This window comes from Lithobates pipiens, unplaced genomic scaffold (assembly GCF_037356315.1).
Source record: "Lithobates pipiens isolate NorthernLeopardFrog02 unplaced genomic scaffold, aLitPip1_a1.2 Scaffold_8, whole genome shotgun sequence".
NCBI classification, from domain to species: Eukaryota; Metazoa; Chordata; class Amphibia; order Anura; family Ranidae; genus Lithobates; species Lithobates pipiens.
Window position 1 is genome coordinate 555,797,351 of NW_027507903.1, and position 18,049 is coordinate 555,815,399.

Consider the following 18,049-nt stretch of genomic DNA (forward strand, 5'->3'; position numbering starts at 1 on the left):
GATTGATGATCTATGCAGCAGGAAAACCGTATTCATTACTCAGTCAGATTACTGGAGACTGGCTCATTTCCTAAACATGCAGCCAGCCTCTGACCTCCGCTGTCCTTTTCTCTTATCACCAATTCCTGTGGCTTGACAAAAAAAAAACTCAACAGGACATGGCACAATATAGGCCATGATTATAAAAAAAAAAAAAAGTACAAAGAAATGAAAGAACGAGCACCTTCTAAGCCGATGTTTTCTACTGTTTTTGGAATTCTGATCGCCAAGCTCTGATCAATTTTTCTGGTACAATGATTTTTATTTAAACATAGAATAGAGGACAGTCATAGTATTCCCTCGCAGGGGACATGAGCAATAGACACAATGTAGAATTCCATGAATAAACACAGAAAGGATGTACCCTAGGGTGTAGACTATTAAACAATAACTCTCTGACCAAGGCCGGGGGTCAACGCGGGGTACCTGAGCTCTAGGACTCAGGGGCTGGAGTGGGTGAGGGGAGCGGACCAAAGCTCTGATCAATTTCTTTCCAAGCCATCAATAAAAGTTAAGTGTGGCCTCTTTACATTCGATCAATAAAAGGACACCAGGCCTTCAAGTCAACTAAACAGATCCTTCCTTCATCTATGGGGATCCCTTTCAAATGCCAGAGCTAAATCATCAAAGCATACTTAAAGAGCAGTTTCCATTTGAAACTTTTTTTTTAAAAAGTCAGCAGCTACAAATGCTGCAGCTGCTGACTTTTAATAATTGAACACTTACCTGTCTCAGGGTCCAGCGATGCGGGGGGGGGGGGGTCGACGCTCTGCTCGTCCACCCCTCTGCTTGGCAGCGCCGGCATTGCAACTGTGGGCATCCAGTTGTGGCTTCACAGCCAGGCCCCCACTGTGCGTGCGCGAGCGGCACCGCGCACCTTGAGTGGCCGCGCAGTCATCTGGGACCTGTCACGTGTCCCAGATGACTGACAGGAGGGAGGGGCAGAGCTGAGCCCTTCCTGCACCAAGGGGAAGTGATGTCACCAGCCCAGGCACTGAAGGAGGCAGACTACGAGGGACCCCCTAGCAACAGGCATTTAGAGGCAAGTTAAAAAAAAAAAATTCCAAACTTTTAAATTTTTTTTAGGAACTTTAATCATTTTTTATTTTTTGTGTGTGTGCGCAACTCCACCTTAATTATGCCATTTACTGAGTGTCTACCTCCATCTTTGCACTCACAAGAGGGTAGTGAATAATAGCATTGTTAATGGAGATGAATTAAAATCACATCTTGAACAGTAAAAGGTGGGCCTGTAATTGTGTATATATGTGATTCACCATATACAGTATATCACAAAAGTGAGTACACCCCTCACATCTTTGTAAATATTTTATTATGTTTTTTCATGTGACAACACTGAAGAAATTGCACTTTTCTACAATGTAAAGTAGTAAGTGCACAGCTTATATAACAGTGTAAATTTGCTGTCCCCTCAAAATAACTCAACACACAGCCATTAATGTCTAAACCGCTGGCAACAAAAGTATGTACACCATTGTTCAAATTAGGCCCAATTAGCCATTTTCCCTCCCCGGTGTCATGTGACTCCTTGGTGTTACAAGGCCTCAGGTGTGAATGGGGAGCAGTTGTGTTAAATTTGGTGTCATTGCTCTCACTCTCTCATACTGGTCACTGGAAGTTCAACATGACACCTCATGGCAAAGAACTCTCTGAGGATCTGAAAAAATTAATTGTTGCTCTACATAACGATGGCCTAGGCTATAAGAAGTTTGCCAAGACCTTGAAACTGAGCTGCAGCACAGTAGCTAGGACCATACAGCGGTTTAACAGGACAGGATCCACTCAGAACAGGCCTCGCCATGGTCGACCAAAGAAGTTGAGTGCATGTGAGCAGTGTCATATCCAGAGGTTGTCTTTGGGAAATAGACGTATGAGTGCTGCCAGCATTGCTGCAGAGGTTGAAGGGGTGGGGGGGACAGCCTGTAAGTGCTCAAACCATACACCGCACACTGCATCAAATTGATCTGCATGGCTGTCGTCCCAGAAGGAAGCCTCTTCTAAAGATGTGTATAAAAAGTGAAGTAGCGCTATTTAAACCAATCTAGTAAACAGGTGAATAAATATATGACCAATTACCAACAAGGGATATACGCATCCATGAACAGTGATAAGTAAGCTCAAAGAAATATGAATGATAATCCCACAACACGTGATCTAAATCAATATAAATAAAAATGCAATACATTCTGATGCAAGATTTTTTTTTCCGTTGATGCGAGTTTTTATACTTTGTTTTGTTTACCATTCACCTTGGGTTTTTTATATATATTTTAATTTGTAGGTTTTCGTATATTTATACTATTCTGGGTCCACCATTAGATTAGTGATCCTTTGCTTCCGTCTCATTTGCATAAAGTCTTAAATCTTCAATTATCTGCCTCCAATTATGATTATCTTCGTTATTTAAGCTCACCAAGTTCACTCAGCAGCATTACCCTTGAGAAAGTCACATGTGTTGTGACGCAACGCGTTGAGAGGAGCACTTCCGGCTATGGCTGTGACCGGAAGACCTGTTGTGTTTTTTGCCTTACATGCTGTTTTTTTGTCTGGCCTGTGCCTCCATTTTTTTATGTAAACCATTCTTTTAAATAAATGTGAAAATATAATTTTTAACAATACTACACCATGGAGGAGGACCTTCCTTTTTTCTTTTGTCTGTGAGATTGTGGTGTCTGGAGACATTCCCATTAGGACAAGAGATCCTGGAGATCGGGAACCAGCACAGTGACCCTCTGGACCAGTGATTCTCAACCAGGGTTCCTCCAAAGGTTGCTAGAGGTTCCTTCAGCATTGAGCAATTTCTGCCTCTCAATGGTTCCCACTGACACCATTGATCTTTTTAGCCATCTGTAACAAGGTAATTCTTCCCAATGACCACAAGTGTAACAATCTCTTCCCACTGACCATCACACTATTGTATCGCGAGTTGTAGATTTCACATTTTTTAGCAGGGGTTCCCCCTGAGACTGGAGAACTTTTTCAAGGGTTCCTCTGTGTTGAAAAGGTTGAGAAAGGCTGCTCTGGATGTTTGAGAAGGATCCTGAGCCACAGCCTGAACGGCTTTTGATGCACTACTAGACCCATCTGGAGTCTTTGTGTGAGGTAAGGGTCTGGCACCACTGGGGGAGGATTGTATCAAGCTATATGTGTTTTTTCTACATTCCAAAGTGGACTGCTGAATTTGCCTTTTGATGGACTCCCATACCTGTCACCCCCCCCCCCCCCCCCCCCACACACACTTTTGTCTTGATAGGAAAAGAGTATTATTATTGCAGGACTAATTGGCGACAGAAGTCTGTTTTCTGTTTTCTTTCTATTTGAACTATATGATTACCTTTGTTGGACTTCCACAACAGCTCTTTTCCCCCACACTCCCATTTGTCTTTATAGAAAAAGAGTGATATTGTTGCAAGACTATTTGGAGTCACTACTCTATTTTAATTATTTACTTATGTATTTATTTCTATATATTTTTTCTATTTGATCTTTATGAGCCTCGTTTCTGGATGATATGCCAATTTTTGCACAAGGCACTGCACTTTACTTATAGTGCATTTTTAGAGCATTAGTTCACTATTCATTGGACTATTCATATCATATATATATTTTTTTATTTAATTTTTTTATTTGGATTGTTTATATTCTGTGGATTATATTTTTTTCCAATATTGCACTTTATATTTCATCTACATTGCACCTTATTCAAATAGATTTTTATTTTTTTTCTCACATCAGAATTTATTGCATTTTTATTTATATTGATTTAGATCACGTGTTGTGGGATTATTATTATTTCTTTGAACTCACTAATCACTGTTCATGGATACGTATATCCCTTGTTGATAATTGGTCAGATATTTATTGACCTGTTTACTATATTGGTTTAACTAGTGCTACTTCACTTTTTATACACCGTGTTTATGGGTGTTGGTAACACTTTAGAAGTTTAGCTGCTTTTTATTTCCATTTAGCACTCATAGTCAGCACAGATTGCTTTGTTAGCACATTAGTACACACCTTTTGACTCTTCTAAAGATGATGTACATGAAAGCCCGCAAACAGTTTGCTGAAGACAAGCAGACTAAGGACATGGATTACTGGAACCATGTCCTGTGGTCTTTGAGACCAAAATAAACTTATTTGGTTCAGATGGTGTCAAGCGTATGTGGCGGCAAACAGGTGAGGAGTACAAAGACAAGTGTGTCTTGCCTACACAGTCTAGCATGGTGGTGGGAGTGTCAGGGTCTGGGGCTGCATGAGTGCTGCCGACTCTGGGGAGCTACAGTTCATTGCGGGAACCATGAATGCCAACATGTACTGTGACATACTGAAGCAAAGCATGATCCCCTCCCTTTGGAGACTGGGGCACAGGGCAGTATTCCAACATGATAACAACCCCAAACACAACTCTGTACACACGGTCGGAGATTTCGACAACCAAATCCGTCGGATCTTGTCCGAAACTGTTGCATACACACGGTTGGACTAAGTTGTCGAAAAATCTGATCATTCAGAACGTGATGACGTAATTTCGTTACGATGGGACTACGTTCAGGCTAGTAGCCAATAGCTTTGATGTAGGAATTTGATCTGAGCATGCGTGGCACTTGGTCCGATCAAAATTCTCTACACATGATCGGAGCATGTCCGATCGAACCAGTTGGTCGGGAAATATTTCCAACATGTTGGAAAATTGGGTCCGACGGAATCAGTCCGATGCATACCACACACAGTCGGATTATCCGACAACACGGTCCGATAGGACACATTCCGACGGATTCTCGGACCGTGTGTACAAGGGCTAAGATGACCAATGTTTTGCTATAGAAGCTGAGGGTAAAGGTGATGGACTGGCCAAGCATGTCTCCAGCCACATTGAGCATCTGTGGGGCATCCTCAAATGGAAGGTGGAGGAGTGCAAGGTCTCTAACATCCACCAGCTCTGTGATGTTGTCATGGAGGAGTGGAAGAGGACTCCAGTGGCAACCTGTGAAGCTCTGGTGAACGCCATGTCCAAGAGGGTGAAGGCAAAATAATGGTGGCCACACAAAATATTGACAATTTGGGCACAATTTGGACATTTTCACTTAGGGGTGTACTCACTTTTGTTGCCAGCGGTTTAAACATTAATGGCTGTGTGTTGAGCTATTTTGAGGGTACAGCAAATTTACACTTTTATACAAGCTGTACACTCACTACTTTACATTGTAGCAAAGTGTCATTTCTTCAGTGTTGTCACATGAAAAGATAAATTAAAATATTTACAAAAATGTGAGGGGAGTACTCACTTTTGTGAGATACTGTATAGTTCAAAATAGTGGTGAGCTTTTCTGGGAAAGTGATAGATGTCCAGTGGGTAAAAAACATCAAATGGGTTCCCAGGTACTTTTAAGAAGAGATGGTATCCAAGAAATGGATCCCAAACAACCATGTGACAAATCCAAACCATATGTTTATTTTCTGCTACGTTACAAATAAAGAAACACAGGTAAGTGCACTGAACAACAGTTTCTGGCATCTCCACCCTTCAGGATCACTGTAGAGATGAGCTCAGGTGTATTTGGATGCTCTTCCAAACCCCACTGCATGCGCTAGTCATCTGTGACCATGACATTTCCCACCCCACAGCCACAAGACTAGCGTCACTCGTATAGGTGTGGCTGAGGGGTGGGGAACGCTCCCACTGCAGTATTGGCCCATTACAGGTGACAGCTTCCTGGCAAACTCAACCAATGAGCTTTGAAAGAGCATCCAAAACACATCTGAGCTCATCTCTAGGTCATAGGTTTAACTTGATGATGGGTGGAAAAATTTAAAGACTCTGGCTAATAAATGATTCCCTCTTTAACAGCTTTACCTAAATCGGTTTCTTAATTCTCTGTCAGGTCATCAGATAACTACCTTTTCCAGACATTTTGGCCTGCAGAGTATATTCCTGGCGATTTTGAAGTGGGTTTTCTGGGCCAGTTGCAAGCTTTGTAAGATCACTTTTTTTTTTCAAATCAATCAAGTTTTATACATTTGTTTTCTGGACTGGGCAAGGGGAGAAAAAGGCACAAAAAACACGTGTCTCACTTTTACAGGCACTCCTATTGAAGTCTATGGGGCCAAAAATGCCTGCTTGCTTCCACTCCCTCCAGCAACAATAGATACCCCAGCAGCTATCATCAGTAGACCCTCCATCACACCCCAGTACCCCTTGCCATTGCATACATTCAGTGCTGGAGGTGCCGGAATTGTGTTCCCCCACGTTCCCACTGAAAAAAAGTCCTGGGTTGGTAACCCTGAAACACTACCATTTCTTCAGAGACGTGTGGGGTTCTTTTATAGATTGGTGAATGCTCTGAAAAAACAGCAGTCAGAAGAAATTGCAGCATAAGACAGCTTCTTTATAAAGAATATGTGGCCTCTTAATCATCCCATATTGAGTTCATTCCATATTGGGTGCTCATTGTTCACTAGAAAAACTAAAAAAAGAAAAAAGGGAAGTAAAAGAGGGAAGTTACAGTTCGATTTGGTTTCTGTAATTTCACTGTACATATGCAACTAGATCAACGCAACCACGGAACCCTTGTGTGCGAAACATTTTACAGTAATCTTTCCAAGATCTTTGACCACAGAAGTCAAGTCATAAAAGGTTGAAATCAACATTACATTACACCACTGTTTTTAACATGCAGTAGGTTCACAAAAAAAAAAAAGTTTAAGTAACAAAGCCTTTCTCAAACAGTGTTCAGTGGGACCCTGGGGTTCCTCAAGAGATAGCAGTGCCAGATTGACCTGACTACACTGACTCTCCATGTATGGGGTCACGTCTACACAGACCGCCAATATAAGGGGTCACGTCTACACAGACCGCCAATATAAGGGGTCACGTCTACACAGACCGCCAATATAAGGGGTCCCGTCTACACAGACCGCCAATATAAGGGGTCCCGTCTACACAGACCGCCAAAATAAGGGGTCCCGTCTACACAGACCGCCAAAATAAGGGGTCCCGTCTACACAGACCGCCAATATAAGGGGTCACGTCTACACAGACCGCCAATATAAGGGGTCACGTCTACACAGACCACCAATATAAGGGGTCACCTCTACACAGCCTGCCAATATAAGGGGTCACGTCTACACAGACCGCCAATATAAGGGGTCACGTCTACACAGACCGCCAATATAAGGGGCCACGTCTACACAGACCGCCAATATAGTGAGAATGGGTGTGCGAGATGATCCTTTCTGTACAAGATATATGAGAGAACACAGTGACTTGATCCACATGCTATGGAGGTGCCCTAAATTGCATATCTACTGGAAGGAGGTGCTGGAAACCATTAACCGGGTATTTCAGGTCAAGCTTATTGGACCCCCTAAACTGTGCTTGCTGGGAATTATAGACAATATCCCTGAGGAGGAACCCTCTAGACTAGCAATAGCTAGGGCTCTCTTCCAGGCTAGGAAATTAATCTTGAGACACTGGAAATCAGTAGAACCCCCACGGTAAAGGAGTGGCTGAACCAAATGGGTGATACTATTAGGCTGGAAAAGTACATTTATCAAAACAGGGGGGAGTGTGAAAAAATTTGACAAAATCTGGGCACAATAGACGTTCCTGCATTGGCTCCGGTTGATCTAATTATGGACGGACTACTTCTGTAAAGGGGAGGCACTGTAGGGAGTATGGCACCCGGGATATCCACTCCTCATAGCAGGTCTCGGTTTGAATGGTTTATTGTTGTCCGATCCAAGAGGTGCGATGCTGTACTGAGTAGAAATTATTTGTTCCTACATACCAACGTTTTGAAGGTGTAAGTTTAATATGTACAAGATTTTGTAAACTGTACTGCTTATTTTCCTCTATTGTTCTTTCAATAAAACTCTATTTGATTAAAAAAAAAGCAAAGTAATGCTCAGAGTATGTGGCAATGCCTCAGGTACTTATGCAACCCTGAAAGCTGGTACCAGATTAGGGTGAGAATGAGATTGCTTGATCTGACCAAAGTCTCAGCAGGTGGGCAACAGGAACTGATCACAGACTGGAGTGCCACATAACTATTGCAAGCAGGAGCAGTATCTAGGTGATGTTTCCTCGATGCTGAATGATGGCAGACAGAAAGCGCACATGCCACTATAATTCAGTGATTGGCCCCACAGTGTCCACAAGGGAACACAGTTAATAAATAAAAAAAAAGGACTGACAGGGTTTTCAACAATACCCTACTTTATCCGAAGCTAGAATTTTTTTTTAATTTTAGATATACTAAAAACCTGCAACAGTAAAATCAGCCTGTATCTGCAGTAAAGCATGCTTGTTCTACTCTACTACTGTGGAACCTAAGGGGTTAATCATTTGCATTGTGTAAAAAGGCTATTTGATCCTGACTTCTCTGATCCTCCCTTCTTTTACTGTACCGCAATCCATCTCCTGACAAGTACAAAGCCTTGGGGGCACTCTGCACATGCTCAGTTAGGTGTGTATTGCTAGAGGGTTTTTCTTGATTTTTTCGTTTTTGTGAGGGTACATGTGATTGGCACAGGGCCAATCTGCACTGTCGAGACAGAGGGTCAGGGGCCCTGCAGCCTCATAGGACAGTCAGAGTAGAATGAAAACTCCTACAACAGACACTGATAGAAGTCACAAGGCTGCTATATGCTGCTGATAAGAAAAATAATTTAACACTTTATATTTACAAAAACAATTGGGTTTCCATGTTCTGTGTACTGTGGGAGACAAGATATAATGAATGCAGGGTCCTGGGTTTAGTAACACTTTAACCGGTTCCCGACCTTCGCACACTGATGTATGTTGGCAGAATGGCACAGCTGGGCAAATGGGCGTACCTGTACATCCCTTCGACCATGGAGCTCCCGGCCATCGTGATGCGCGCCAGCTGGGGGCTCCGTGAGTCGGGTTGCGGGTCCTGCGAACTCGATGTCCGCAGGGATACCCGCGATCGTCTCATGGAGAGGAAGAACGGGGAGATGCTAATGTAAACAAGCATCTCCCTGTTCTGCCTAGTGCCAGTGTCACTGATCATAGCTCCCTGTGATCGAGAGCTATGATCAGTAATGTGTCACAGCTAGCCCCCTACAGTTAGAACACATCCCTAGGACACATTTAACCCCTACAGCGCCACCTAGTGTTAACCCCTTCACTGGCAGTCACATTTACACAGTAATCAATGCAATTTTAATCGCACTGATCGCTGTATAAATGTGAGTGGTCCCAAAAAAGCACCAAAATTGTCTGACTTATCCGTCATAATGTCGCAGTCACGAAAAAAAAAAAAAAGAAAGAAAATCGCTGATCGCCGCCATTACTAGTAAAAAAAAAACAAAAAAAAAACAATGAATAAAAATGCCATAAATCTGTTTTGTAGACGCTATAACTTTTGCGCAAACCAATCAATAAAACGCTTATTGCATTTTTTTTTTTACCAAAAATATGTAGAAGAATACATATCGGCCTAAACTGAGGATAAAAAAAAAAAGGTTTTTTTATATATTTTTGGGGGATATTATAGCAAAAAGTAGGGATGCACCGAATGGGTTTTTTGGTGCCGAAACCGATACCGAAAATGAAAAATACACTAGGCCGAAAACCGAAACCGATACCGAAACAGCACCGATACCGAAAAGGACTGTTTTTAAAAAATATTTTTATACAGGAGGTGGTCAGAGACTGCGGACATGGTACAGGAGGTGGTCAGAGACTGGGGACACGGTACAGGAGGTGGTCAGAGACTGGGGACACGGTACAGGAGGTGGTCAGAGACTGGGGACACGGTACAGGAGGTGGTCAGAGACTGGGGACACGGTACAGGAGGTGGTCAGAGACTGGGGACACGGTACAGGAGGTGGTCAGAGACTGGGGACACGGTACAGGAGGTGGTCAGAGACTGGGGCCCCGCCCCCACCAGGCCACGCCCCATTTTCGGCTCCATTATCGGCCGTTTTTCTCTTTCGGCAAATTGCCGAAAAGGGCATTTTCGGCGGCCGAAATTTCGGTGCATCACTAGCAAAAAGCAAAAAATAATGCATTTTTTTTCGAAATTGTCGCTATTTTTCTGTTTATAGCAAAAAATAATACCACCAAAAGAAAGCTCTATTTGTGGGGGAAAAAATACGCCAATTTTGTTTGGGAGCCACGTTGCACGACCACGCAATTGTCGGTTAAAGCGAGGCAGTGCCGAATCGCAAAAAGTGTTCCGGTCTTTGGCCAGCAAAATGGTCCGGGGCTTAAGTGGTTAAGCAACATAACCAAATACCTAAAGTTGATCTCACAGCAATATATAGTGACAAATTACATGTCATGTAGCGCAGAGGTTCAAAAGCTTTCCAATAACATGATCCCACAGTTCTATAAAGTGACAAAGGGCACATAACAAATAGAGACACCATAGGTAAGCTTAAATTTATTACAACACCGAGTTTTCATTAGTAAGCACACATACCTCTTTTTGTAGCGGACTTGCCAATCTTGTTCCATTTTCTGCATATGTATATACCGTGAAATCTTTGGCCAACAAATCTCTGTTAGAACAGGAAATATAATGTAAATAATCAACATAGTATGACAGGTTAAATCTCTAATTCAACATGCAATGTACACATTCCTTCTGCGTAGTCCTGAAACTGCATGTTTCATATTATAATGTAGTTTTTAGTTCTTTTAGAGTTGTGTAGGGTTTGGAATGCTTCACAATCTGTTCACGCAGCACAGCTAGCGCACATACATGTTTTTTGAACCAGAGGAATCCAGTGGCCCCAGTGTCGTCATCTCTAGGATACCTGCCCTGAAAAATGCCATATGGCCATCACTAGGCTGCACAGATATGTGAAGTGGCTGCAGGAGATCAGCATCAGTGGGATGCTACAAGGATAGGGAACAAAAAAAAAAAAAGTTGGAAAGGTACTTATTAACCCCTTCCCACCCAGTTAAGGCATGCTTTTAATTAGTGAAAAAAGGGCTGTGCTCATTAGACAAATAGTAAATATAGTTCATAAGTAAAAGGTCCAAACCAAGTGACCAGACCTGAACCTAGAACCTCTCCCCCCATCTTGTGTCAGTATGCCCCATGTTGGCATGGTGTCAACAGCAGCATTTGCAGTGGCAGAGCGGTGTAGGACTGGCCTTAAGAGGGATTGCTTGGCCAGCTTAAACATGTATTGCAATATAAAACATAAAATTAGTGCAGCACAATCATCTCCTAAAGAGGAGGTCAGCAACCTTTTTCCACTCAAGGGCTGGATTCAATGGGATGTGAATGTGTGGAGGGCGCACTCACCTGCTAATAAATTAAGATAATAATCTGGATCGCTTTACATTACACAGCTCCCGTATCACTGGACCCCTTTACATCACACAGCCCCCCCTACATATTACACAGTGCCCCCCCATGTTAAGCTTTAAAATTGCACACACAATGGAATAGCGACAAACTACTGCACCTAAAATTCTCCATAGGCGACGCTTTCAATTTTTTTACAGGTTACCAGTTTAGAGTTACAGAGGCGGCCTTACGCTGGTGAGACGCATTTTGAACGTTTATCTGCGTTTTTTGACGTTAGAGTGTTTTTACAGTTGAAAACCTCCTCTCAGAACCCACTCATTTTGGGCTTTTTTTTAAAGCCAAAAAACGCCCCAGCCAAAAACTGCTGATAACTGCCTATGTGTGCATTGACACATAGGATAACATGATGGGGAGTTTACCGACTGTAGAAAAAAAATGTCCGAAGCCAAAAACAGCTGCTGTAAAAATGTCCAAAAACGTTGAGTGTGCATGAGGTCTTATTGCTGTCAGAAGGAATGTAAACATCCCTTGTGACAGTAGTAGGCAGCAACATGTACTCTTTATGAAGGGAGCTGGGGTCTATAAAGACCCCAAATCCCTCCTTTGCACTTAAAAGTATTCAAAACACCAAGTTTGGCTGTTTTGAATGCTGTCATTTTTAAACAATGTGGCACCTTTAAGTCTTCGGTAAACCGGAAGTGATGTCAGGTTACTAGATCCTAGACCTGATCTAAGCCGATTCCGACTTCATTCGGGTCTCTGGTCTCCTGGTGGGTTCCCTCCTGCTGTAAGGCATAATAGCCGAGCGTCTTCTTGGACGCATCGGTTGTTATCCCAAGAAAGCTGACCAGATTAAAAAGTCCGGGGACTGGGTGCACGTGAATTCATCATGTGTACTGACGGGCCGGATATTTAGCAGCAGCGGGTCTGGCACAGCCCGCAGGTTGCATACCCCTGTCCTAAAGTATTCATACAATTATTGTGCAACAAAAATCTTGCACAAAAAAAATGCCAAAATGCTAAAAAGTCATATAAGTGAACAAATACATCTACACAAATGTCCCATAAATGTGGAAAAAAAATCAATAGAAAAACCAAAGCAGTTTATTAGTTATTATTTAACACTTAAATCTACACAAATGTCCCAAAAACGTGACAGAATTATTATTATATATATATATATATATATATATATATATATATATATATATAATATATATATATATAAATATATATATAAAAGGGCTGAATAAATCCTTCTATCCAATGTTCTTGCCACCTCTGAGTGTAACGATCAAATAAATCACAAACAGGTGCTCATGCAATCCACCACCAGTGCTCTCTAGCAGCTCACCTCTAGCCAGGACTCATGTTTTACCAGAGAGTGAACGTTCCCCTTTAGATATAAGTGCTCATGCACACGGACGTTTTAAAAAACTGGCTGCAAAGCTAGCTCCGACGCCTGGAAAAATCGGCGTTAAAAGCGCGATTTTTACCGCGTTTTGCATTGGCGGTTTTGCGCGTTTTTTAGCGTTAGTGTTAAGTAGCGTTTTTAAAGAAACACATCTCTTGGCTATAGCACTCAGAAAACAAAGAAAATATGTTGCGCGTTTATGAGCGTTTTCCCGCAATTCGCGTTTTTACAGCTCTAGCTCCACGCCAGGGAACGCACTGGTCCTGGGTTTTTTTTACAGCTTAAAAACGCCTATGCCATTTGCAGCTCAAAAACGCCTAGGTGGGCATGAAGCCATAGACTAACATGGACAGGCCTTTTTAAGCTGCAAAAAACGCTCAAAAAAGCGGCTGTAAAAACGTCCGTGTGCATGAGGCCTTAAACAGAAAACATACCATCTAGTGATCGATAAAAACAGTTATATTGCCAAAAAAAAACTTACAATCTCTCACTCACATAGAAAAGGCACTGTGCCAGCTGGATTCTGCAAAGTCATTAATCCACTGGCTTTCCCCCATCTGGTTGGGAATGGTCATGGGATAGCATCAACTGCTAGCTCCTAACTTCAAATGTGTATTGTCCTCGTGTGGACTTCTTCAGTGGGGTATTTTTTTTGCAATATGTGTGAACTAAAAATCCCTGTTTTTCATTGCATAGTTCTCTGGAGAGGGTGTATAGCAGTGTGCAGAGGGTCCATCCTGAATTTGTAGTGTTAATATGTGGTCACACCCCTTTAGCACCTGATAGTTTAAATGCACGTACAAGCTATTGGGATTTAAGCACAAATATATCTCGTCTCTCAAACCAGTGTGATGACAGCCCACCATCGAAAAGCAGTGCAGAAATATAAAGCTCTTGTGTAAAGTGTAACCACAAATACGTTAAGGTCCTCCCACTCAGAGATCCTCCACCATATATGAATACGCTTACCAAAATGTTTTGACCCTCTTTTTAAGAGATGTCAAAATGCACTTATGTCAAAGGGATCCTCCGCGACACCAGATGACATCCCACACAGGTCTTTAATAGTAACCTCCAAAGCATTCATGTGCAAAAAAAAACAAACAAGGGTACTCCTCAGTGTAAAACCATCATCCGGAAGACGGTATATGTGATGAAATCGGAGGAGCTGACATTCGTGACGTCCAGAAGCGGCCCGTTCGATTCCCGGGATCGGCTTGTACTGTTCAAAAGCTTTAGCCTGTTTATATTTGGGAGTACTTTTGCCATTTTAAATTCGTGATTCTAAGATGCTTTTACACTAATGAGTACCCTTGGTAGACCGTCATCATACGGTTTTGGACTTTTTACTTCATGATCTATATTTATTTTCTATTTGTCTAATGAGCCCAGCACTTATTTCCAGATTTATATCTATTGGTGTGCTAGTAACTATTGATTTATTTCCACCTTTGAGTTCGATTTCTCTTGTTAAAATGCCTTTAACTGGGTCTTTATGCCTGGACTGCTTGATCACATAATCACTGTGATTGACTGTCACAGTAGTCACTTGATCAGAAGCCCATCGTGCCAGCTCTCAATCATTACTGGAGACCAAGATTTGTCTAGGATAGTGGTTCTCAACCTCAGTCCTCAAGTACCCCCAACAGGCCAAGTTTTGGGAAGTTCCTTTAGATAAAATAGCGCTCATCAATACCATGTCATTGATATTGATTTAAAGCAAAGTAAAGGAAATCCTGAAAACATGGCCTGTTGGGGATACTTGAGGACTAAGGTTGAGAAGCACCGATCTATGACAGCTGTGTCATGGTTCTGAAAGCCTGTAGTGAGCTTGCTTTTAACACTGAAACTCAGCCGTCTATGAATACATATGTGTGGCATGTAGGCGTTAAAGGCCATACTGTTTTCTGCTGAACATATGCGCTATATGGGCGGCAATAGGTTAAAGTAGAAAATAGGTAACCGTTTATGACTCACAGAGCTGTAGCTACGAAATGTCAAATTATGTTTCTGCAGGCTTACCAGTGATACATGTGTATTTACAACCCTAATTAGCTTTGCTTAGGTTATCAGAAGATGACTATCTTGAAGCTTAGTTGGTCTACAGATTGTTTACCTGGTGTTAGGATCTTGATGATGCATGCTGTGAGGAACTACATGATATCAGAACAGTCCTATGGCACCATATAAAGGGAGTATGTTGCAGAACAGGAGATAGTTATCGTTAGAGGTTAGAGAAGTGTTTGGGTTCTTTGTTCTTTGGCAAGGTCTAGGAGTTCAGTTAAAGGATAAGTCCACCCTAACACTAAAATTGCAAAATCTACAGACATTCACGATATATGCCTAACCTAACTAACCCTATAAAGAAGAAATCAGTATACATACCTTTTTTGAAGCCGATCCAGTCTGGTCTCCAGCGGTGGAAGCTCTGCAGAGGACACAGCTGACAATTAATGGGAAATGACATCACCCACAGACTTACTATGGGGCTTCTATTGTCGGCTGTGTCCTCTGCACCCTCCTCCACAGCGAAGCTACTTTACATTGTAGCAAAGTAATTTCTTCAGCGTTGTCATATGAAAAAATATAATAAAATATTTACATGTGAGGGGTGTTCTCACCTTTGTGAGATATTGTATATCTGTAGTGTTTTCTTATCTCTATCCAAAGCATAAAGTCCTGTGTGTTTCTGTTGCTCCGTAACCTCTGACAAGTTCTCTGACAACTGAGATAAAACCAGCCTGAAATTTGTGTCGGGTGGGTGCTATAAATAGATTAGCAGGGAGCTATTCTATTCACAGCACATAACTTCCTTTCTTTTGCCTATGTGGAGAGGGGGTGTGTGTCTTTCCTCTAATCAGCTATCACACAGCGTATGCCAAGAGTCCACTCCTAGTGCTGAACAGGAAGAAAAGAATCTCTAACATGATGTTCACTTTATAAAGAATATAGCAAGCTGAAGATTGCAGATATACACGTAAAACCTATGTAGGGAGTTTTGGTTAACCTCTATGTATCATCTGGGGCTGTTCACTTCACAGGGTATAGGAGAGGGTTTACATCCACTTTAAGTGTATGGGGGTAAATAGTTTGTTACCCCAGATCTTCATATCCCTGATATGTGCCATGTACTTGTATAAGAAATTATCCTGTTCTCAACAATGTGAATTTGATGGGGCGTTTTTTTCTGGCTGTAGGAGCATATGCCTGTAAACTCCTGAAAAAGCCACAGTGTGCATGGACACATTGGCTAACATGGAGAGGAGTTAACAAGCAGAAAAAAAATGAGCTCAAAAAGCTCAAAAGCCTGTAGGAGCAGCTTCTTTGAGATGCAGTGTGCATGAGCTTTAAGGCTGGTTTCACACGGGCATGTCCGTAGTCCACATCTGCCTGCTCAGCAGGGGATCTTCCCACTGAGCCGGGGGATGACTGATCCATGTCCGCTCCTCCATGCCGATAACCGATGTTATCCGACTGTCATCTGATGCGTTTTTTTTGGCAGACACAATTAGATCAGATGCCGGGGGGTGTATCGCTATACCATACAAACTGAAAAACTGACCGGTGGACCTGATTAAACAGCCCGTGTGAAACCAGCCTAAAGCAGAGCTTCGGGAGGTTCCAAAAATTACAGTAGGCACTACAAAAACGGAACTTCCACTCAGACCATAGGCGATCCAAGTGGAAGTGGGAGCAGGTACCTGCTAAAACTAGGTACCAGCCCCCCCCCCCCAAAAAAAAAATCCAAATGTGGTGGTGGTGGGTGTGGCTGGGGTTGTGCTATAGAAAAGTGTAACAGGTAGAGCCCAACGTTGCCTTTTTGGAGAGGTTCGACTTTAAGTATAGGGGATACTTTGTAACATCTACTACATTATGCACACTTGTTGTCAGCATTGGAAATCGCACACTGAAAACTAGAAGCCGTGGACATTTTTTTTCCCCTTTAAAAAATGTGTTCAAGTTTTTCAGTGTAGTCATTCTCTGTCACTGAGCTAACACATCTGGTCTCCTGCATAATAAGGGGTCATTCTTTATTTCCATTTCATAACACCGCTGACCGCTATTCCCACTTCCCACCCAACCATAGGTCTGGTAACAACCCCGTGTAGTTGAATTAGGTCACAGCTCGCTGTAGTGGAAGGACTTGGAAGATTCAGGCTCCCACGTCTGACCTGATGGCTTACTTTATTTACTTTCATTTGCAGACCAATACACTCCTAATCTGTGCCGCACCAACCCAACGACAGGCCTACCCACAGTCTTGTCCATTAACCGCTACAATTCTGACTGTAAAATGGGAACTATAGTTTTTTTTTTCCCCCAAGAAGTGCCCCACAGTGAGCAGAATTAAAGGTGCTGACTGCCTAGTCATACCAGCGCTGCATGAACGTATGGTATCACCCATGTAATGAATGTACTATTCTGAAAAGCCAGGAAGAAAAAAAAAAAAAAAAAAAACACGATTGTAATGCCATGGGTAGAACAAAGTTACAGTCCAAGTCATTTCAATCTTGGAGTTCAGCTGTAAGCCCTTCAAATGGTATTAAACCAAAAAGCAAACATACACCAACTTACTGACAGGAGTGCTTACAATGTTCACTTATTTTTATTTTATTTTTTACACATAAAACATGGGGGGGGGGGGGGGGATTTACTAACTACTTAATAAATATTAGTTGCAGTTTGACTCCCATGCTTTAGTGTGTCTAAGACCCTATTCACACCCGAGCGATATAAATCAGGAAAAAAAAGTTTATAGAAGAACAAAACAGAAATACATCCATCCAGATATTATGTGCAGCAATAAATCCAATTTGATTAAATTAAAAGTTACCATCATATTGGGTGTCTTTACTGATACTACATTAACTGATGCCGCATAGCGTTACATCATCAGTGTGCAACTATACTGATCTGTATGTCCTTAACTTTGGTGCATACAGGGGATTAGATAGAAAAGGAAAAAGGGGAAAAACAAACCAACATTCTATACCCAACTATAATAAAAACATCTATTAATATTCTAAATTAGCTACTATGGCTCAGTAGTCAATTCCTAAAATGGGAACCGCTTACCACTCCTTAAGTTACAGTTTTGCCCCAACATCCACCAATTCACATTTGTAGTAGTCTATCCTTCACCAACTGGGATGGATCTAGTCCAGGTATATCAAGTAATGGGTTGCCACAAGGAGTAGAATTTAAGAACATTCCTATGTTGGTAAGTGAGTTTTTCGCGTATCAATGCTCCAGAGCCATGGCAAAGAGCAGGAGTGAAAATGGG

The 18,049-nt window shown here is 42.1% G+C and overlaps 1 protein-coding gene across 1 annotated transcript in view; it reads right to left on the reverse strand.

The window, feature by feature from the left end:
• Positions 1 to 18,049, reverse strand: part of ADAM9 (ADAM metallopeptidase domain 9) — a 171,467-nt gene that overhangs the window by 79,790 nt on the left and 73,628 nt on the right. Inside the window, exon 4 of the mRNA XM_077469959.1 lies at positions 10,512 to 10,590. Within this exon, the coding sequence (XP_077326085.1) occupies positions 10,512 to 10,590 (79 nt within the window). The remainder of the gene's footprint in view (positions 1 to 10,511; positions 10,591 to 18,049) is intronic.